Source organism: Drosophila serrata, unplaced genomic scaffold (assembly GCF_035046125.1).
Source record: "Drosophila serrata isolate PLE 108 unplaced genomic scaffold, ASM3504612v1 contig_358, whole genome shotgun sequence".
NCBI lineage: Eukaryota > Metazoa > Arthropoda > Insecta > Diptera > Drosophilidae > Drosophila > Drosophila serrata.
In genome coordinates this window covers 2,836-26,675 of record NW_028257256.1, presented here as the reverse complement: position 1 = coordinate 26,675, position 23,840 = coordinate 2,836, and the positions used below count along the sequence as shown (strand labels likewise).

The 23,840-nt window shown below is 36.9% G+C and overlaps 1 protein-coding gene and 1 long non-coding RNA gene across 2 annotated transcripts; both read left to right on the top strand.

The window, feature by feature from the left end:
* The first annotated feature begins 7,891 nt into the window (after positions 1 to 7,891).
* Positions 7,892 to 22,373, top strand: mRpS5 (mitochondrial ribosomal protein S5). Its single transcript, XM_020946930.2, has 2 exons — positions 7,892 to 8,175; positions 21,250 to 22,373. The coding sequence occupies exons 1-2, from the start codon at positions 8,052 to 8,054 to the stop codon at positions 22,329 to 22,331; spliced, it is 1,206 nt and encodes a 401-aa protein (XP_020802589.1). The 5' UTR covers positions 7,892 to 8,051; the 3' UTR covers positions 22,332 to 22,373.
* LOC147642787 (uncharacterized) lies at positions 10,120 to 13,396 on the top strand. The gene is made up of 2 exons (XR_015272948.1): positions 10,120 to 13,155; positions 13,211 to 13,396. It is a non-coding gene; the product is annotated as an uncharacterized LOC147642787 (long non-coding RNA).
* Positions 22,374 to 23,840: the final 1,467 nt, after the last annotated feature.

Here is a 23,840-nt window from a genome sequence, read left to right as displayed (position 1 = left end):
GTATTAAAACAGTTCCGAAACTAAAAATTGTATTGCATTTTGTTCCTTATTTAAAATTTTTCCACATCCGTTGTCCATCAAATTTTGATGGACTTGTTTTGTCGATAGATAGATTGAATTCTCATTCGGGAGTTTCATTCGTGCTTCTAATAAGAGCTCAATTTAAATAAGTTGTTATGAAGTGATAGAGAAGCGGAGCAGTAAGACGAACGTCACGACCAGATATACGCGTGAATTCAGGAACGACGAAAGTTTATGGACTATCCGTTTAACGGATTGTGGCTAGAAGATGGATCCCTGTGTAAAAGCTATATAAAACATATTATAACTAATTAATTTGTCAAATCGTTAATGAAACTTCTAATTAATGCAACAATCAAAATAGTGTAAGCAATCTAAAGGAGAAAGGAAGAGGAAAAAATGGAAAATGATCGGTTTTAATACTAGTTGATATTCATATAGCTGTTGACGTATATAATGATTTCCTATTAAAGAACTGTACGGTTTTTCAAAAAATGGTTTTGCTGCAAAACCCGCTATTTTCACTAGTTTACTTCATTTTTGAAGGCGAGCAATGCGAGCCTATAGTGTGAACAAACGGCTGTATTTAAAATTTATAACACTTTCATCATTTGGGTAGTTTTTTATTAATATATGTCCCTAAGCAATTGATTCTTGCGGGTGAACCTCCCTTGGGCAGTTCCCAGACGTCGTAAGATAACAGCAATCTGTATTTCTTGAACAAGAAATTCTTATGATTTGACACGGGGAAGTGTGAATCCGTGCCCTGTTTGGACAAGAACAGAACGTTCACGGATAAAGCTGGCTACCGAAATGCAATAGCATCTAACATGGTCCACGACTGAGAACTGAAAAATAAATGCCTGGAAGTTGAACAAACTGTACTACAGTTACTGTAGAGAGTGAATCGTGATCGACAAGGCGGGCTGTCCCATTTATTTCTTGATGGCCCATTCTTTTTTTTTTATATGTTTATATTTTCGTATATATCCACTGATCTCTTCCTCTTCCTTCCCAACAACTATACCTGTCATTATTGTATTTGCCTTATCAATTTATAAACATAAACTGTTGTAGTGGTTTTTAGTTTTCGATTTCGTCTATTCTGCATATTACTGTTCATGACGAGACCCATAAATTGAATTATGTCAAAAATTCGAGAACAGCCTGTATTATTAAAATATTTATGTAATCTTGTTCTGGAAACACTAAAAGTGTGCCGTCAGCTTTTTAGATTTTTTTGTTTTAGCGCCCCCGAACAAGCCGTTGTGAAGTATTTGCATCAGCAAAGCTATACGAAAAAATGCTTAAATGCTTATTGCAAAACTTGCAATGCAATACTTAAAGAACTGCAAAATTTCAGCGTGCGATCGCGAATACAGGGGAGAGGAGATCGAGAGCAAGTAAGTTCGCTCGGTGCCCTTCGAATTTTTGGAAACTCTGTGGACAGAGGCGGAGCAGCGGACGCTGCAGGGGGCATCTTGTGGTGAACATTCTCCATCAAAGAGCGTTCGTGGTGTGTGAAGTGGCGACATCTTGTCGGAGCGGACTGGAAAAAAATCTGAACGGGGCGAGTCGGTTTATACTACGGCACCCGTGCAGCTTAGCCTTTTGGGGCATTTTAGTCGTTCTTGTGGCAGTAACATTGCAACTGACGTGGCCTGCTCCCGTCAAATCAGTGATGTGAATTGTAACAGTAATTGAATCGAAGCCTTGGCTAGACACTGCATTACCCCGGAAAGAGCATGCGAACCGCGCTACCATTCGTGGAGGGTTCAGCTGGAGGATTTTATTGTCAGTGTTAACAAAAAAACTGTTTTGGGTCCTTTGAGAATTGGACCCTACAGCGAGTTAAATAGTTTTTATAACACTACGTGTTTAGATCGGTAAAGTTTAACCGAGCTGATAAATAAGATAGAAGGGCAGATTGAGAACCGGTGAATTTTAATTTAGCATGCAGCCAAAATTATTTATTTTGAAGTCGGCTTAATTCTTTTGTAAACCACAGCGGCTTATTCGAGATCGGCGGATAGTATAGCGGAACACATTGAGTAAAAAATGAGTTCATGGCATTGTACAAAAATGTTCCATGGCAACTGCCATGTCAGTGCACATGTATAGATCGGACCAATTGGATTCATATATAAAATTATTCAGCAGTTCAAAGTCCGTTTTGCGAAAACAGAGGACCACCCTGGTAAAACTGACTCTCGCCGGATCAGAGAAGAATCAAAGAGAACGAGAAACTTGAGTCAGCGATATGTCGAACAAGCCAGCGATAAATTCATGTTGTGTAGAAGTTTAGAGAGTATTGGTTGAATTATTTGAGCAACAAATAGCACCAGGGATATTAAAATCTTTTAGGACTACCATCTTGTCTCTATCCAAAAGTCTACTGGAAACCATTTAAATTGCAGAAAGGTGGTTGTACCAAAGATGTATAAGTATAAGATTAGTAACGCCATACGATTTTTTTGCACACGATTTTTTCGTGCTGGCTTTTGAACTGGCTCCAGGCTCTCTCGCACTTCGTTCAAAAGCCAGCGAGAGAGCGCTCTAGAGCCAGCCGCTCTCTCGTGCTGGCTCTAGCCGCTCTCTCGTGCTGGCTCTAGACTCTAGAGTCTAGAGCCAGCAGCACTCTCACGCATACAGCAATGTTTTTGTGATGGCTCTAGAGCCAGCAGCTCTCTCATACGCATACAGCAACATGGCGTGCCTCAAAATACCGATTTCGCTGTTGAATTTATTAAAAATTTTTACATTTATTTTATTTTATTTTTATAATTTATGTATATATTTATTTATATATATATATATATATATATATATATATATATATAAATATTATTTCTAAGTCAATTGAATTGAATAATTATAAATACATATGGGCAATTCTCTGGTGTCGAATGCGACATTCGTACGCATTCAAACTAAAAAAACACATGTGCCAAGACTTTATTTTAATTTTATAAAATTGAAACGTATAGCTCTTGGTTAGCACTATAATTGGTGCTAAGGTCGATTTTGAACCCTTGTTTGTTTTCAAGATATTCACTAAAATGTACTGCGTTCGCACGCGACAAAAATAGAAGTTACATTTGCAAAAAACAAGTTTAAGCTCTGAATTCAGCGAAACGTGATGAAAAATTGTAGTAAAATAAATTTTAATGAATTACGCAATGAATTCTCTTCATAATTTGTTTTGTTTGATTTTAAAATATTAAGTAGTTATTTTTTAAATTCAATTTTAGTCCCGGTCGCACGCGACATGTCGCACGCGACAGTTTGGAAAGCGATAATTCAAACTAAAATTGTACGAATATTGATGATCGCATATGTCCTTTTCCACTTTTTATTTACTCTTTGGGTTTTCTATGTGATAATAGAAAGCAAAAGTCAAAGCAAAATCCCTTTGTTTAATAGATTGACATCAAAACAAAACATGCCATTTTTTATGCCTTTTTTGATAAAAACAACATTTTTTGCATTTGCGCGTGTTTGACATAGATTTTTTTGAAACTTATTTTAGAAAATGAAAAATTCTCTTAGTCTTGATCATCCTGACCAATTTTTTTTATAATCATGTTAAAAATACTCGTTTTTAAGCAATTTTAAGTTTTTGGCCGCGGTGGACCTTTCTGGAGAATTGCCCATATGTATATATTTAATAATTCAAATATATAATATACATACATATTTAAATATTGGAATTAAACGAAGTATTTTTATTTTTTGCATTACTTATAAAAATAATATAATTAAAAATAAAGAAAAAAATAACAATATAAAGGGACTCAAGCACTTTAAAAATGTAAACAAACTAAAATCAAAACAAACAAACACATCGATATGCACATGTATACATCAGCTGTTTTTGCTGCCGTTCTCGTCCCCCTCTCTACCTAACAAGCGGTCTTCAGCCAAAATATAAAATTTAAATTTTTCGTCGTTGGGCATGCGAACAGAAGCTCACACATATTCACGCACACATGCGCACTTTTTTGTTCTGTGTTTACTCATACATGGACGCATTCTATTTTTAGATATTTACGCTCTCAACTTTGTGAGAGCAGGGAGAGCGCCATTGTCGTTTGAATCAAAAAATTAGCCTCATATTGCAAAACGAATGTATGGCCGTGAGGCATCTTATAAGTTATAAAGTCTTTGGTTGTACTAAATAGGAATTTCCGACAATGGAGGTATTTGGGAACAGGTAATAAAAATGGAGCTACCATTGAAAGATAGAGTCACACAAAGGAATTCAACATCGTTGCATTCCTCGAAGGTTAATAATTCTGTTTGTTTAGTTTTTTGGGTCTGGATTGGAAGACGTAGAAGGCGCAGAGGCCTAGGAAGAGTTATTCCTACTGGACGTATTTTCTATTTCTTCGCTTGGGACTCCTTAACAACAACGTACCAGAAGTTGGTAACGCAAATAGTGTTAAGGAGTTCGTCAGGGACATTTATTTTAAAAGATGAAATATCCCTTGCGTAAGAAAATTTAAACTTCTCCACCTTAATCTTTATTTTAATTGCTCTGGTGTTGCATTGTATAGAGGAGAGAACATCTTCCGATGTTTGATTAGGGGAGATCCGAGAAAATAAAATGACATGTCGGTGGAACCGCTATTAGGGCTTTTGGCAGGGAAGATTGTCACCGTCGAGACATTGTCGGTCGGTATTCCGGGCATAACACCCTGGGCAGATATATTAGTATGCATGGGACTTTGATTGGTCAATATTTGCTACCCCCCAGGAACAAAACAGAAATCACCGGCGGTACGGGCACTCCCGTGGCACATTCGGGTGCCGAATCTTGGAATTAATGCTGAGGTCGAGGGCTGTGCCGAGGGAGGCTGCTGCTGAGAGCTCGTTGTATGTAGTTAGGATCCGCCTGCATGCTGCCCACCAAAAGCAGTTTTATTTCGCCTGGGAGACTCATTTAATAGCATACGGCTTTTAAATTAGGTGTCCAGCTTCAAGAACATTTAAAGAGTTTTACGAAAACTCGTTATTATGCCCTCAAAACCGTCCTTGGTTTGCCGCATGAAAAGCAACATTTCCCTTTCTACCACGCGACATCAGTAGAGCAAGCCGATATTTTTGCCAACATCGTCCATCGTCCGAGGTGCAACACAAATACACTTGGCGTGCATAATGTTGTCGCACAACCAGCAGCCGATGGTAAGATCACATAGCTTTATGGCCTTGTTATTGACTTTTGCAAAAAAAACAAGCTGTCCCCTAACGTTTGTAGATAAAGAGAGCGATGGAAAAGAGTTGCAGCGAGAGCGAGAGAACGGGAAAGCGTGGGATATAGATAACTAAAACGTTTAGCTGTTGCGACGGCGCAAGCAAAAGCAAAACGAAGAAGGCACAAAAAGGAGTGAAAAATATGCAATAACTAGCATTAGTAGCACAACTAAATTTGGAAAATAAACCCAATTAAATACACCAATCAGAATAGTTACATTTACACGCGAAGTGAAAGTTGGTGTACACAAAATAGAAGATTTAATTTAACTCGGTGGGTGTTTGCAAACTTGAAAACAAATCGAGAACGCAAGAAAAAAATGTCCGTTTACTTAATGTTTTATCCTCGTATAAGCAAAATGGGTATACTGGATTTTATATGCGTCTAACAGCTTCAGTATATTGCGGTGGGCTTATTAGGATATCCCCAGCAGGAGACAATCGAAATTCCAAATCATCAAATGCAATAGGGGAGGGGGGGGATAGAAAGGCCTCCAAGGAATTAATTTCAACGACATCTGGAATTCTTATGGACCTTGGTTTCTTGACTTTCAAAGGGGTTTTAGGCCTTATATTGACTGCATCACTTCTACCATGTGATCAGTATCAACGTTCATCAGTGAAGCAAACTGATTATGGGAAACGTGATGATGCTGGGAATGTGACTCAGTGATCCTTTGCGATGCTGGTATACGGTGCCAAGTTATGCAATCGTCTCCATCCCGCTACCTGCTGCCAACCAATATAGCTCCATATAAACGCGCGATACATTCTGTTGGATATCCATTCAGGCAGAATGTTAGAGTCAGCATTTGGGGATGAGCCAGGCGAGACCGTAGATCCACGGGGCTTTGGGATCACAGAGCTCATACGCTGAGCACGCTTGGAAGCTACTCTGAAGATCTCAGCCGCAACGTCAGTGAATTATCATCATCGATGATTTCCTTAATGTGTTTCATAGAGTCCTTATACGTTAAGAGCTAAGGCTTCAGGACAGACGCCTCCCCTTTGATGGAGGGGCCAGCTGTGGGTGGCGTCTGTATGGCAGAAACCACAAAGCCACAGCCGGGCAGGGTATCCTTCTCCGCCCAATGAATTTTTTTTTTTATTTTTTTAAGAGAAAGAAAAATTTTTAAGATTTTCCAAAAAGACATTTAGGACTTTTCCGAGTGAATGGACAAAAATTGGAAGTTTCAGTTTTTTTCCCCGAGCTAAAAAAAAAGCGAGACGTCCCAACTTATTGACAGTAAAGTCGAGAGTGCCGAGTAAGAGTCAAGACCAGACTATCGAGTCAAAGGAAGCCAACTCACCACAGAAGAATGATCACGTCCTATGGAAACTGTGTGTTGAAATATCGCCAACTAGACTGACAGGAATGCTGCGATCACCCGAGAGCCGGACATTTTGGGACATGGAAAACTACATATTCTGCTGGCATACTAGCTCTCAAGCGATAATTATATATATTCAAACTCTAAACTTTCGTTAACGTTTGCCAGCTAAAATATACTTCCCCCTACTTCTTTAAGATTTAAAGCGCAAATATAAAACACCAAGCCCGCTTATATTATTGAGAGAGAGAGAGAGTGCTACAGTGAGAATCAACATGTTGATTTTGTAGTTCGGCCTGTTTTTTCAGCGTTTCACCAACATTTCCTTTAAATAAAGTAAATGAAAGAGCTTTAGATGTTCTTAAAATTTCAAAGAAAAATCGGAAGAAGTACGAAATGTATATATTTAAAATAAGATGAGAATGCGTTTAGAAGTGGAAGGATTATAAATTTCTTAAAAGAATTTTTCGATATTTCCAATGACAACTATATGATATACATAGTTGTATGATCCGACCGGTTCCTACATCCTAGTGAGAATAAAAGGAAGACTAGTGCAAAGTTTCATCCAGATAACTTTAAAACAGAGACTAGTTTGAATAGAAACGGACAGACGGGCATAGCTAGATTTAGTCGACTGTTGATAGTGATAAAGTATGTACATATGTATTTAATATAAATGGTCGGAATACTAAAAAGGCTTTCTATAATAAAAAATAAATACACATAGTAAGTTGTCAGAATAAAATATATATATAATTAAAAAAAACTAAAACCATTTTCATTCCAACAATACTTTGCATGTTGCCCTACGTCTAGAATTAAGTTTGATTGGTGGTTTATCCTAAACTAAGACTTAGCCAACCATTCAATAACTGCCGACGAACATAACAACAATAATGGTGGAATTGGCTTCTGCGGAACTAATACGAGTAAGTTACCAACTGTTTTGGCTATTCAACAACAGAAAATCGCCTACCTGACGCTATATTTCAATCATATTGTGTTTATAAAGTTTCTGTGATCGCCTATCGTCTGGAACGATTTGCGACAAAATGTATGTGTTACTGGCAGATTCACGGGTTCCATATAAGTGTATATGCGTATCCATCCAGGCTCTAAAGTACTTTTAAAACTGCAGGTTATAAATCTTATCGTGCTCTTTATGAACTAAAAAGGCTGCGGTTTTAAAAATCACTAGCGGATGCAGTGTGTTAGTGGGCATGAAGCGTTTGCGATCCGGTAAAAACACGGTATAAAATATAAATTTTGTAGTATCATCGTTTTAGTTTTTCCTTTCGTATACGATGATCGGACCAATGCCAAATGGTTTTTGTCAGATCTAACGCTTAATGACCGAATGAAGTGTATAAACTTTGTTAATAGAATTAGTCTCATAAAGCACAAATATATGTAAATATTTGGGAGAACGACATTCAGGATACTATGGCTCGATTTTTACTTCAAACCCTCAGTTTGTCAATTTTAAAAAATGATAAGATTTGGTTAGTCCCATCTACCCATATGTTACACCACATAAGTTTACGCAATACCAGCTTTTTTAACAGACGTAAGTTGAGAATATATGTTTCTGTTTTGTTTTGTAATATTGTTAAGATATCAATATTTTGCATGTATATTTCTTTCATATTTAAATACTATTTCAAAGTATACTGTACTCTGCAGAATCAAACGTTATCAAAAGTAAAAATTAATATTAAACTTTATAAATTACAATAAAATTTACATTAAAACATAACATACTTTTAAATTAAAAATTTAGCCGTAAAAATAAAAACGTATTACACAAAAAATAATATAAAAACAAGAACGGAAGTTAACTTTGGCACTCTGAAGTTTATATACACTTGCAGATGGAACTTCAATGACTAGGAATTAATACAATATACATTATACATATATGTATGTACATATATTTATGTTCAAAAACAATGAAGTAATGCCTGCTTTCATTTCATTCACCTATAAATATTATATATAGTTTTACATTCACAGATTTGCATTTTTCCTTTATATCTAAATCTAGAAACACACGATGCAAACAATTTGCAGCAAGTTGATTGCTCCAATCAAACACGATTGAAAAGATTTTGCTGCAAACAAAGAACTTGCAAAGTTTTTTGCAGCAAAATTTGTTGCTTGTCGTTTGTATACATTTTTTTACCGCTATCTTGGTTGCGTCAGTCGAAATAGCTATGCAAAAGTTTGCGTGCAAAAAAACATTTATTGGAGAAAGAAATTTTCTTGCAATATTTGCATAGGTGTACCCATTTCTGCAAACTTTTGCTGCAAATTGTTTGCATCGTGTGTTTCTAGCTTAACGATGTATGGCACCTATATGATATGGTCGTCCGATTTCATAAAATTAGACATAAATTTGAAGAATAATATTAAATGGCTATATCTCAAATTTGATAAAATTCTGTTGAAAACTGAAAAAGTTGCAATATTTATGTTAAAGACAAGACAATTCATCGATGATTCATCAACAATTTATCGATGATTCATCAACAAAATGCCTTTTGGGAAATATATAGTCAGACAAAAAAAAATTAAATTAAAATAAGTGGTAATTATAGTTAGATAACTTAAATAATTTGTCCCCCAATGCAAGCGCTAGCCGCTAAGTATTGCTGTGACGTCATAAGCAAGTGAGCCGCTGCTTCGGCCCACTGGCTGTGGCCGTCCGAAACCTATGAAAAAGACTCTGCGAACAGAAATTTGCACGCGCATACAAACGTGCGAGCGCTTGTACACATATACACAGAAACGAGAGCACAGCGCAAAGAAACGCACCCCTGCTCATCGTTCCACGGTCGATCTGCCACTGATAGGTGAATTCTTGTTGTGCTCGGTTTCGAACAAATGCTTCGAACTCGAAAAAGCCGAACGCACTCTGAGGTTCTAGACATATCGTTCGGGTGCTCTGGGGTTCCAGGCTCAGCCGTTTTTGTGATAGTACTTTTTGGTACTGTTTGACTCCTCTATGTATTTCTTGCTTAGTGCTAAAACTCTTACACAATAATTTAAATTTTACCAAATGTAATGTTTTTTAACTTCTCGGTAGAAGTTCGACACGTTGATAATTGTTGATGAAAGTGGTGACAGTGACAGTGGCCTATTGATGACATGTGGCACTGCAGGGCATACACAAGTAAAAATCGAACCAATTGATTTATATATAAAATATTCATCCATTTAAAGTCAAAAACAGGATTTTTTGCTGGACGGTCAGATATTTTCTGTAAGTCAGTCCCAATATCAAGAGTCACATCAAAAATTTATTGGTAGAGATCTTCGGATTACATCAGAGGCGCCACCCTGGCTGAACTGACTTACCGGATCTGAGACAAAGCTAAGATAGAGCAAGCGCTCCAAAGAATTTCGTTCATGGTTTACTTGAGACAGCGAAAGCTGTCGATGTTTTGACATTGGAGGTATGTAGGAACAAGTAGTGAAAGTGAAACTACCATTGATAGATAGCTTCCAGCAGAGGAATGCGTGATGAGTTGCAGTCAACTCCACTCCCACGCCTGATAGGGCGATCTAGCTGATGTACAGTGCACACAGCTGGAAAATCTTCGGCAAACATGAATGTTCTAGATTTTAACCACAAGCTTTTAAGGATTGGCCTTGTGATTTTTTGATGGTCATGGCAAATGCATGACGTATCGGAAATTGAAGTCTTTTAAATTCGAACGGCATATCGGTTGGGATCACCGGGATCTCGGAATAAGAACTTCCTCACCTCTGAATTTTCCAATCTTTATCGTAGCGTAAATTACACAATCATCAATTTTCTAACCACCAAACGCGTACCGTTGCACAGTTTGTTATACCACGTTTTATAGTGACTGACGTTTCATGTCAAGTTACACGGGATCGTTGTCGAATGGGATAAAAAGTATCTCATGTCCGTCTCCTGGCTCTAAGCTACCTCCCTACCAATTTTCGCACAAATTTGTTCTGACGTTCTTGTGTTATAAGTGGTGCAACTAACACGACTTTCTTTTATATATATATATAGATATAGATCTGTTATATTATATTATTTTTTTGTCAACTGAATTAAATAATTGTAAATACACATCGTATAATAATGAATTTACATGATATTTTTTTTGTTAATTAGCATAATTAATATATTCAATAATTTAAATATGGTCAATTCTCCAAAAAGGTCCGCCGCGGCCAAAAGTTAAAAGTTTTTAAAAATGACTATTTTTAACATTGCTACAAAAAAAATTTATGTAATTTTTATAAAAGAAAAAGTCACAAAATCTAGAGCTAACTAATTATAGTGCTAGCCTGTAAGTTTCAAATTTTGTAAAATTAAAATAAAGTCTCGGCACATGTTTTTTTTTAATTTGAAAGCGTATAAATGTCGCATTTAAAATCAGATAATATACATACAAATTTATATATTCTGTATGTACATTTAATTTGAAAATACATTTTAGCCAAATGATTTTCTGGAAATAAATAAAACGCGACTGAAGTTTACCTCTATGATGGTGTGGAAACGATTTAAACCAATATTTATTATGGACTCTATATTTTGTTATTATTTGTAAGATAATTGTGACATAAATATAAAGTTTAAGTTACATATTTGAATTAAACACTAAGGAAAACAATAAAAATTAAAATTAAGTAAAAATCCAAGCTTAATTCAAAACAAAAAAACACATTGATATGCACATGTGTTCAAAAACTGTGGAATACATGTTTGGGATCAGCTGTTTCTTCTGCCTTTCTCGGCCCCTCTCTACATAACAAGCGGTCAGTAGCACAAAATAAATAAATTTTTTCGTCGTTTTTCGCACTTGCTTGTTCTTGTGATTTCTATTTTGTCCCCTGGGGGTCGCAAATATTGACCCCTCAAAGTTCCGTGTATACCGATATATCTGCCCAGGGTGTTAGGCCCGGAATACCGGCCGACAATGGTACGGCAGATAACCAATCTACCTTTTCAAAAGCCCTAATAGCGGTTCCACCGTCGAGGCATATTTTTGTTTCGCTGCTTTCCCCTGATCAAACATCGGAAGATGTTCTCGCCTTTATACAAGGCAACACCAGAGCCGATTAAATAAAGATTAAGGTGGAAAAGTTTAAATTTTCTTACGCTAGGGATATTTCATCTTTTAAAATAAATGTTGTAACAGGCCAATTAATATAAGTAGACTATGGGCACACTATTCGTTGAGATACGCTCTCTCGAGAGAGCATGTTACTCTCTCGAGGATGGGCCTCTCTCAGAATAAGGGGTTGAAGAGAAGCTGACTGCGAGCGGCAGATGACTGTTTAAGAAGAGCCGAATAAGATAAGACGTGACAAATAAAAGTATAAAACAGTATTTTGAACAATTAAGAACAGAATAAAATAATTAATAAAGAAAGTTATTGACACTAACATTCGGTCACAATCTCAGAAGTGGGATCGGGAAAAATTGTTTTGCTGTTTTGTATAAACGTTAAAAAAATGGATTTAGACATAAAAGAAGTGACTGTGACTCAGCTTAAAAAGTGTCTGAACTTACCTACGAAGGGATCAAAAGTTGATCTGCGGTTCCACCTGAAAGACGCGGCAGTGCTCCAGTAATAAGCCAGGAGGAGCAGGAAATAGGGGATGTTTATGCGGAAGCGGCATTGTTGGAGCAGCGTGTGCAGAAAAACAGAAAAAGCGAACGGAACTGGATCTAGGCATGGAAACTATGGACGAGCTTCACCAATAAATCGAGAAGGTTCTTGGAATCCTCCAACAGCAGATCGACAGCTTTGGTTCGAGAAATGCCGTCGCGTGACCGAGCGGCGCCAGAATTGAGGCGTCTGAGTATAACGGCGACATGTTCAAACAAGCAGGCTAGCGGGGCTTGTCGAATGAGGTAGAGGATAACGAAAGAGAGACCAGCGAGAATTCCGGGAATTTTCAACGTCTTGACAACGGACAAAACGGGGGCAGAGGCGTTGGAGATGATTTTTCATCAGCTGCGTTCGGTTTGGCGAGGGAAATCCTAATTGATTTTTCGGAGGCCCGTTCGGGCTTGGGTCTCCCAATGGGAAAACATAGCCAAGTTATATAAGCTATCAGGCATCCAAAGCAGAGTGTTGCTGATTGGAAAATTGAAAGGCAGCGCTTTGCAATGGCTGCATGCGGATGCAACCCGGTTCGGAGGAACGACGAGTGAGCTGGTGGACGAGTTACTTCTTGCGTTTGACGGCAACGAGTCGAAAGCCGAGACGTAAGTTCGAGGAACTGGAAATCAACCGAGGAATTTGCGGTTTACTTCGAAGAAAAGCGCATGTTGGCACGAGAAGTAAACATGGAGGATGGCGAGCTGTTGGATGGGCTTATTGTCGGAATTTCGGCGGAAAATTTACAGATTCAGGCCAAGCTGCACAGGAGAGGACACTGGGCAAGGGAGTGCACTAAGCCGAAGAGGACAACTGGGTCTTGCTATGGATGTGGGGCGATAGATAATTTCATCGGAAAATGCCCCAAAAACAAGAAGGATGCTGCTAATAACTACGTAAGATTATTTAAAATTTTTGTTTATGAAAACTCTGACCAGCCAATTATTACAGAATGCTTGATCGATTCAGGAAGCCCAGTATCTTTTATAAAATGTAAATATTCTTATGTACCGAAAAACGTTATATTAGACCCTCAAGGAGAACCATATTATAGATTAAATAAGAGTAGACTAAACAGCTATGGAAAAATTTTATGTTTTATTATGAAAAAGGAAATAAAGATTTTGTTCAATTTAATTGTTGTGGCTACTATTCAATGCTTTGTAATGTTTTGCTGGGTAGGATTTTATGGAAGCTTGCAATTTGAAAATTCATTTAGAAACTTTAAAATCGATTACGGTAGAGAGCACTGATTCCCAAAGTGGCAATGAGACCAATGTTAGTTTATTGGATGAAAATACTAATGGACTTTATGAATTGGATAGAGAATCGGATTGCGAATGTTTAGGAAGTAATTTAGATGGAAAAAGTTTAGGTACAGGTTTAGATAGGAAAAGTTTAGGTACAGGTTTAGATGGCAAAAGTTTAGGTACATATTCAGATGGAAAAGGTTTAGGTACAAATTTAGACATGAAGAGTTTAGGTGCAGTCTTAGGTGAAAACAAGTTAGGTACGATTGAATTTGAAAACATTTTACGTACAAAAAGATTAGGCAAACAAGAAAGAGTTTTGGAAGAAAATTTTGATAAGCAGATGATGGAGATAAAAATTTTAGAAGGCTATGAGGAAAAACAATTGTATAATATTGGTGAGCAAGTGAATTTTAAGGAACGTGAAAAGTTTGTCCAAAATTTAAATGTGAAATGAGCATAGTGTTGGAAAGCTCAAAAGCATTTAGCAGCGCGAAGTGAAAAGGAAGGATTGTTAAAAATGTTAGAGGACTACACTAGAGATGGGATTATTCAACCTAGCTAGTCGGAGTATCCTTCTCCTATTGTATTAGTGAAGAAGTCGGAGGAACTGAGACTTTGTATCGATTTCAGAAGGTTGAACAAAATCATGGCGAAAGATAATAATCAGATACCATTAATTGATGATCTTTTAGATAATTTAATGGGGAATTCGGTGTTTACGAAATTGGAAGAATATAGAAGAATAATAGCTATTTTCATGTATTTGTTAACGAAGAGTCAGTAAAATATACGTCTTTTACAACCCCGTTGGGTCAATTTGAGTTTTTGCGAATGCCGCCTATAGGTCTTAAAACAGCCCCACAGGTATTCCAGAGATTTGTAAATGACATATTCTCGGACTTGATAAGGGAAAATCTATACATATAAAAATGCTCTGTTCGTGTCTACTTCCTTTATAGACTTGAAATGTTTTGAACCGTTTAAGACCAAATTTTGACACAACATGCGTTGAGGTTCCAGCTCGGTTATTGTCTACTTTTGATGTTGATAGCTTGTCTGCGTTTGCGAATATATCAGTTTTTTTCGCGTTTCCCCGTGCCCCTACTGCTGCGCCCTCTACAGGCAGCCAGCTGAATCGAAGCATTTCCTGTCAAACATTCAAAACACATGGAAGAAGAAATTGGAGATTAAAATTTTATTTTTTTTGTTCAGGTTCAGTAAGAAACGAAGTCATGACACCCAAGAAGTCGAGTTTGGGTCGTCGTACTTGCAATACAGAAGCAAAAAGACGTAAGATTACGAATATGACTGACGAAGAACGGGCCTCCTTCCGAGAGACTGAGCGGCTAAGAGCAATGCAGATACACAACGAGGAATCAGCAGAAAGACGAGCAGATAGGCTTGAGAGAAAACGATTGAGAGTTAGGCAGTCGCGTTCTGCAGCAATAGATTTGATTCACTCTCAAAATAATGAACGCGACAGAGCAAGGGTAGCTGAAGCGCGTTTACAGCTTGCAGCAGATCAAAACCTGCAATACAATCGTCTTGCATTCAGATATAATCCAACTGTTGATTACAGCTCGAATCGCAATGTCGTTATTGGCCGGATGCATCAGGTCTGCATATACTGTCAGGCTCCTCCGATTGAATCAGACGAAACTTCGGTACGAGGAATATATCCATTTGCGGGATGCTGTGATGAATGACCGTAATACAACCAACGTTGGAAAGCTGACGATTTTGCCATCCTCATACATAGGTAGTCCACGCTACATGAATGAATATGCTCAAGATGCCATGGCATATGTTCGTTGCTACGGCCGTCCAGATTTATTTATCACCTTCACATGCAATCCAGCTTGGGACGAGATAGTACAGTTGTTATTTCCTGGAAAATCATATAGGGATAGGCATGGCATCACAGCCCGTGTTTTCAGACAAAAGCTCAAGTCACTGATGGATTTCATTGTGAAACATGGAGTTTTTGGATCTGTGCGGTGCTGGATGTATTCAGTAGAATGGCAGAAGAGAGGATTGCCGCATGCGCACATACTGATTTGACTGTATGATAAAATTACTCCAGACGAAATTGAAGATGTGATATGCGCTGAGATTCCACGGGCAGAGGTTGATACGGATTTGCATGCAGTTGTCATCAAGAACATGATCCATGGCCCATGTGGTACCCTCAACCCAAGTTCACCATGCATGGTAGACGGGAAGTGTTCCAAGCGATATCCTCGAGCATTTGCAGCCAACACGGTAACAGGAGACGATGGATATCCTCTGTATAGGAGACGGTCAACTGAAGATGGCGGGACTTCGGCAACTTTAAACATGAGAATTGGTGATATTGTGGTAGACAATCGTTGGGTGGTTTCATACTCACCACTATTGTCAAAATCATACAAAGCGCACATCAATGTAGAATATATGTGCAAGTACGTGAATAAAGGCAGCGATATGGCAGTTTTTGGTGTTCAGGCAGAAAATGGTGACAGCAATGCAGTACGAGTTGTCGATGAAATCTCTCAATACCAGGCTGGAAGATACATAAGCAGCAACGAGGCTGCATGCCGAATTTTTTCGTTCCCAAATCATGAACGCTATCCAGCTGTAGTTCACTTGGCAGTCCATTTGGAGAATGGTCAACGTGTCTATTTCACTAAATGTGCAAGAAAGAGTCCTGAATCCGCCTGCGACAACAAGTGACTGCCTTCATCACCTTATGCCAGGAAGATGATTTTGCCAGAACCTTGGTGTATTCAGAAGTGCCCCTTATTATACGTGGAATGCCACTAAAAAAGTGTTCGCGCGACGAAAACGAGGCGAGCCCGTCGAAGGACAACCTGGCATCTTCAAAGAGTGCATCCTAATCAAGATGAATGTTTCTTCCTTCGCATGCTGTTGGTGAATGTGGCCGGTCCCAGTTCTTTCCGGTATTTGAAAAATCTCAACGGTATCACGCATGCGTGCAACCACAATATGCCTAAGAGAAACGTGGCAGGGTACAGCTAGTATATTATATATATGGACGATATTATATACGATATTGTATATATGGACGATATTATATACGATATTGTATATATGGACGATATTATATACGATATTGTATATATGGACGATATTATATATATGGACGATATTATATATATGGACGATATTTTAGTTGCAAGAGTTTAGAAGAGGTTTTCTGATTTCGAAAGATGGGATTAAGGCTGATAGCAAGGGTCTAGAAGCTATACAACATTTTCCGATTCCAGGCAAAGTTCAAGCAGTTCAAAGTTTTTAGGTCTTTGTTCGTATTTTCGACGTTTCATTAAGGATTTTTCGATATTAGCAAAACCGTTGTGACTTATTAAAAAAGGATAGGTTGTTTAAGTTTGAAGATGAAGAGTTGAGTTGTTTTTCGCTTTTAAAGGCGAAATTAATGGAAGCGCCAGTATTAGCTATATACGATTACAGAGATGATATCGAACTTCACTGTGATGCAAGCGCTTTAGGATTTGGGGCTGTGCTTCTGCAGAAGAAAGAAGACAGCAAGTTACATCCTATTTTCTGTTTTTTAAAAAGATCGACGGCGACGGAAGCGAATTACCACAGTTTTGAGTTAGAGACTTTGCTGGGAAAACGGTTTAAAATTGTAACAGATTACAACTCGTTAACTTTAACGCTCAATAAAAAGTTGAATCCAAGAATAGCACGGTGGGCTCTAGAGTTACAGGATTTCGATTATGAATTAAAGCACAGAGCAGGTAGACGAATGCAACACGTAGATGCATTAAGTAGATGCAAAAACATTATGATGGTAGAGGAAAATATATTCGAAACAAGACAAAAGATGTAAAGGTTCAGAAAATTAGGAAAATGTTAGAAAGGAGCGAGCATAAGATATATGAAATGTGAAATGGCGTGATTTATAAGAAGAGTAACGGCAACAGATTATTATTTTACGTACCGAATCGAATGGAGGAATATTATACAAATATCATGATGAAATGGGTCACATTGGGCGGGATAAAATGTTAGATGTTATTGGGAAAAGCTACTGGTTTCCAAATATGAAGTATAAAGTCATAGAGCACATTCAAAATTGTTTAAAATCTCCGAAAGTAGGTAAAGGAGATGGACTTTACTTAGTATACCAAAAGGCAAAAAGCCTTTTGAGGTCATTCATATAGATCTTTATGGACCGGTAGATAGTAGCAGATCGAAAAAACATATATTTGTGGTTGTAGATGCATTTACAAAGTTCGTTAGGTTGTACACAACAAAGACGAAGAATACAAAAGAAGTAATAAGTGCGTTGACGGATTATTTTCGAGCTTATAGTAGACAGAAGTGTGTAATATAAGATCGGTGGAGTTGTTTTACGTCTGGTGAGTTTGCTGAATTTATGGTAATCAGTAATGTTAAACACATAAAAATAGCAACGGGATCGTCACAGGCGAATGGCCAGGTTGAACAAATTAATAGAAGTTTAGGACCTATGATTGCAAAATTGAAGGAGCCGGAAAGGGGAGTACATTGAGATACGGTTATTAAAAAAGTAGAGTTTTCTATGAATAACACAATTCATAGCAGTATTTGGCAGCGCCCTAGTGAAACATTATTTGGAATAACACAAAAAGAAAATGTCTGTGATGAATTAGAGGAGAGATTGGAAGGCGAAGAAGAGGTAGAAATTGTTAGTAAAAATTTAGAAGAACTTAGAAAAGATGCTGAAGAGGTACAAAAAAAGTCTCAAATAAAGATTAAAAAATACTACAATGCAAAAAAGAACATTGCGTCGGATTATAAGGAGAGAGATTATGTTATAGTGAAGAATTTTGATAGCACTGTGGGAGCATCGAGAAAACTCATTCCAAACAATAAAGGTCCTTATGTGATTGAAAAAGTGTTAAAAAATGACAGATATTTGCTTAAAGATATTAACGTGTTTCAGTTGTCTCGCAATCCATATCAAGGTGTTGGGAGTGTAAATAATAATAGAACTTGGATATAATCATAAATAGAATATAAAGTTTGTAATTTATAGATAGTAAGCAAAGAAAACAAAACTTAAAAATTGTAAAATATTATAAAAAATTGTAATTATAGAAGTTAGTTAATACCAAGACAGAGAAAGAGGGCTGTCTCAATGTCAGGCCGGCCGGGATGTAACAGGCCAATTAATATAAGTAGACTATGGGCACACTATTCGTTGAGATGCGCTCTCTCGAGAGAGCATGTTACTCTCTCGAGGATGGGCCTCTCTCAGAATAAGGGGTTGAAGAGAAGCTGACTGCGAGCGGAAGATGACTGTTTAAGAAGAGCCGAATAAGATAAGACGTGTAAAAGTAAAGAACAGACAACACAAGAAAAAAGTATAAAACAGTATTTTGAACAATTAAGAACAGAATAAAATAATTAATAAAGAAAGTTATTGACACTAATGTTCGGTCACAATGTCCCTGACGAACTCTTTAACACTATTTGCGTTACCAACTTCTGGCCAGAGTACGTTGTTGTTAAGGAGTTCCAAGCGACACTTCCCAGGCCTGATAATACGACTGCGCATTCTACGTCTTTCAATCCAGACCCAAAAAACTAACCTTCCTAGGTATTTCCCATCAGAATGCAAGAGGCTTGCGTAGTAAGCGTCCTTACTTGTATTCTGATACTCTTTCGTTTGCTTCTCAGGTAAGTTAGGTAGAGGTAGACTTTATGGCGCTTTTTGTTTATTTTCAGAAAATCATTTAACTAAATTTTATTTTCAAATCAAATGTACATCCAGAATATATAAATTTGCATGTATATTATATATGGGTAATTCTCTGATGTCGAATGCGACATTTGTACGCATTAAAACCAACAAAAAAACATGTGCCGAGACTTTATTTTAATTTTACAAACTTTGAAGCTTGCAGCTCTTGGTTAGCACTATAATTGATGCTAAGATCGGTTTTGGGCCCTTGTTCGTTTTCAAGATATTCCATAAAATGTATTGCATTCGCAATAATTTTTAGTCCCGGTCGCTTGCGTAATTTTGGAAGCCGATAAATTATGTTAAAATTGTACGAATATTGGTAATCGCATACGTTCTTTTGCATTTAATATTGACTCTTTGCATTCTCTGTGTGATATTAAAAAGCAAATCTTTTTGTTTAAGAGATTGGCATTAAAACAAAACATGCCTTTTATGCATTTTTTTTTTAAATAACATAAATTGCGTTTTTTTTATATCGGCAAGTTAAAAATACTCGATTTTACGAAACTTAATTTTTTTCCCCGCGGTGGACCATTCTTGAAAATTGACCATATTTAAATTATTGAATATATTAATTATGCTAATTAAAAAAAAAAAAATCATGTAAATTCATTATTATACGATGTGTATTTAGAATTATTTAATTCAATTGACAAAGAAATAATATAATATAACAGATCTATATATATAAAAGAAAGTCGTGTTAGTTACGCCTTTAATAACTCAAGAACGGCAGAACAGATTTGGATGAAAATTAGTAGCGAAAAATTTAAAATTGGAGCTTAGAGCCAGGAGACTGACATAAGATACTTTTTATCCCGTTCGACAGCGTTCCCGTGTGACTTGACATGAAACGTCAGTCACTATAAAACGTGGTACAATGCATAATATGCAAAAGCACTAGCAGCGATTGAGAAATAAACTCAAAAGAGTATATAGATGAGAATAACTGCATGCACACGCGGAGTGAACGGGAAGTTATTGTAAAAAAAAGTAGAAGATTTAATTATACCCCGGTGGTTTAATGAAAAATAACTCAAATAGAGAGCGCAAGAAAAAAACACGTCCATTAACGTTGATGTACGAAAATTTTTTTTGAAATAAAATCGAGGTTCTGAGAAATTGAAAATTACTTTTTTTTAGAGATGAAAATATGCTGAAAAATATTATATAAAAAATATTGTATTAATTTTTCGAAAGTTTCTATGACAGCTATTGATACAGAGATCCGATTTTCATAAAATAAAATTATACAAAATGTCTATATCATTACATGTATGAAAATGTGTTGAAAACTAAAAAAGTTAAAATATTTCTTCATAAAATTTGTCGATCGTTCTTATGGCAGATATATAATCTAGCCGTACGGCCAGGTACTCTAGTGAGAGTAACTATCGGATCGGATCGGACGACTATTTCATATAGTTTCTATAAGAACGATCGGAAAATTCTTAGAAAAAATATGTTTACTTTTTCCATTTGAGATTCAGCAGTTTTATATTCTAGAATTTTGTGAAATTTTTTTTTAATCGGACTACAATATCATTTAGCCGCCATAGGAGGGATCGAGAAATGAATACAATTAAAAATTTTAACTTTCAGTTTTCCAGTTTTTATTAAATTTATACTTTTATATTATTCTTGAAGTTTGGTTTTAGTTGTATGCAAATCTGACGACTATATCAAATATCTGACATACAAACGATCGTTAGATATATAGGAAAATGTAAAACTGTAAATATTATATAAATAGGAGAATGATATGAAATCAGGCATTGCTTTATTTTTTTTTTTTTAACAAAAATATATATAATTTATATATATTAATTCCTAGTGATCAAATTTCAATCATTGCAAGGGTGTATAAACTTTGGTGTGCCGAAGATCTTCTGACTGAAATTATAATACCCGACAAGGGTATACATATATTAAATAGTATAAATTTATAAGAAAAACTCAAAATAAATTATATACGTTATTTTCAGTTCCTGCGGAAGATATTTGGCGTGGAGTGACTGCAGTTAGTAACGCTGGGAAAAAAAGAGGTCGTGGCAAGGGAAGTGGAAAGAAAGTAGCCAAAGACCTGAATAGGGGGCAAACCATTGGTTTCGGAAAAAAGAATTGCCTATGGCCCGGATTAAATTCTCCAGTGTTTCGTGGAAATGAGCTCATCCATCAACAAAAAATTGTTGAAAACAATGAAAGTGAATATGGAGATAATAAATTCCGTGATTCGATGGGAAATTTCAGGTTGATGAAACTAAATCCGCTCGATCGTGGATGGTCTGGCAGTAAAATGCCTGGACGAAGTATTGGACCACCTGATAATGTTGGAGAAGAAGAATTTACTTCATTTGATACCCGAGTATTGGAAAACAAAATTGTTTTTATTATGAAAGGAAATATGGGAAGAAAACGAAGGTATTCTGTCTTGTCCGTCACTGGAAATGGAAACGGCTTAGCAGGATTTGCTACCGTAAAGGCTCCAGAAGTAAGAACTGCTCTTCGAATGTCAAAAAATCGAGCAGGCCAAAAACTTATAAATATAAGTCTTTGCGAAAACAGAACTATTTACCATGACTTTTTTACAGCTTTTGGAAAAACCAAAATCTATTGTTTTCAAAAACCTGATGGATACGGATTAATATGCCATCGGGCTATAAAAACCATTTGTAAAGTTATAGGTATAAGGGACTTGCATGCCAAGATTGAAGGATCCACCAACTTACAACATATTGTTAAGGCATTTTTTATAGGTCTTATGCGTCAAAAATCGTTTCAAGATATTGCTACAGAAACAGATTTAAACATAGTTCAACAGCAAAAAGCAAAAGGTGATTATTCAGAGGTAAAGGGAATTCCATTTTGTAAGCCAGCGCCAATCTCTAAAATTCAAGACATTGACTATATGCACTATACATTAGGCAATAAAATAGTGTTAAAAAAAATTGAAGTTTCGCCATATTATACTCACACGAAGGGGCATGAACTTAAACAAGTTAAAGTGGAGCGATTTCGAAATCAAACAAATGTTAGACTTAATAAGCAAGTAAATATTTATGTATGATCAATTCTTCTTAATAAATTTAACATTTAATTGCCATATATATTTCTAACATATATTATTCTTGATTTCCGCTATATTGGCATATAGCATAGTTTGTACAATATTTTAGCTGGCAGTTTCTAAATAATATAAGGTAAGGTAAATTCACGGTTCACGTTTGATAAATTTGTTGTGGAACGGTTAGTAATCAATTAATTATCAATTTATAAACCTCAATTTATAAATCTCATTTCATCTTTCCAAATGAACGGACGTGTTTTTTTTCTTGCGCTCTCGTTTTGTATTAAAGATTGATTCTAACCACCGGGGTTAACTTAAATTTTCTAATTTGTGTTTATAACTTCCCGTTCACTTCGCGTGTGCATGCAGCTATTCTAATTTGTGTACATAATTGGCTTTATTTTCCAATTTAGTTGTGCTGCTAGTGTTAGCTTTTGCATATTTTGCATTCCTTTTTGTGCCTTCTTCGTCTAGCTTTTGTTTGCGCCGTCGCAACAGCTAAACGATTTATCTATCCATCTTACACGCTCTCTCACTCTCTCGCTTTAGCTGTGCCGCTGCACTTCTTATCTAATCTGAACTTATTCGCTCTCCCGCTCTCTCGCTCTCGCTGAGACTCTTCACTTCTTTCTTAATTGCTCTGTTTTTATTTTTTCAAAGTACAAGTACAGTGGTAAGTCTATACAATGTCCGGAAATATTGTCTGTTTTGTCAAAGCCTGCAAAAAGGCAATTGTTGCAGGTGACCTTACAATCGGCTGCTGGCTGTGCGACAACGTCATGCACGCCAAGTGTATTGGAGTTGCAGCTCGGACGGTGGACGATGTAAAAAAAAACATCGGTCTGCGTTTCTGTTGTGAGGCCTGTCGCGATGTAGAAAGGGAGATGATATCTTTCATGCGGCAAACCAAAAGCGGTTTTAAGGGCATTTTAACGAGTTTTCGTAAAACTCTTGATATGTTCTTGGCGCTGGACACCCAATTTAATAGCCTTACGCTATTAAATGAGTCTCCTAGGCGCAAAAAAACTGCTACTGGTGGGCAGCATGTAGACGAACCCCAACTACCTGCAACGGGCTCTCAGCAGCAGCCTCCCTCGGCACAGCCCTCGACCTCAGCATTAATTCCAAGAGTGCTGAGATCGAGCGCTAGAAAAGATTCGGTATCCGAATGTGCAGCGGGAGTGCCCGTACCGCCGGTGATTTCTGTTTTATCGCCTGGGGGGTCGCAAATATTGACCCCTCAAAGTCCCGTTCACATAAATATATCTGCCCAGGGTGTTAGGCCCGGAATACCGGCCGACAATCTGCCAACCAATCTGCCTTGCCAAAAGCCCTTGTAGCTGTTCCACCAACGAGACATATTTTTGTCTCGCTGCTCTCCCCTGACCAAACATCGGAAGATGTTCTCGCCTTTATACAAGGCAAAACCAGAGCCAAAAAAATTTAAGATAAAGGTGGAAAAGTTCAAATTTTCTTACGCAAGGGACATTTCATCTTTCAAAATAAATG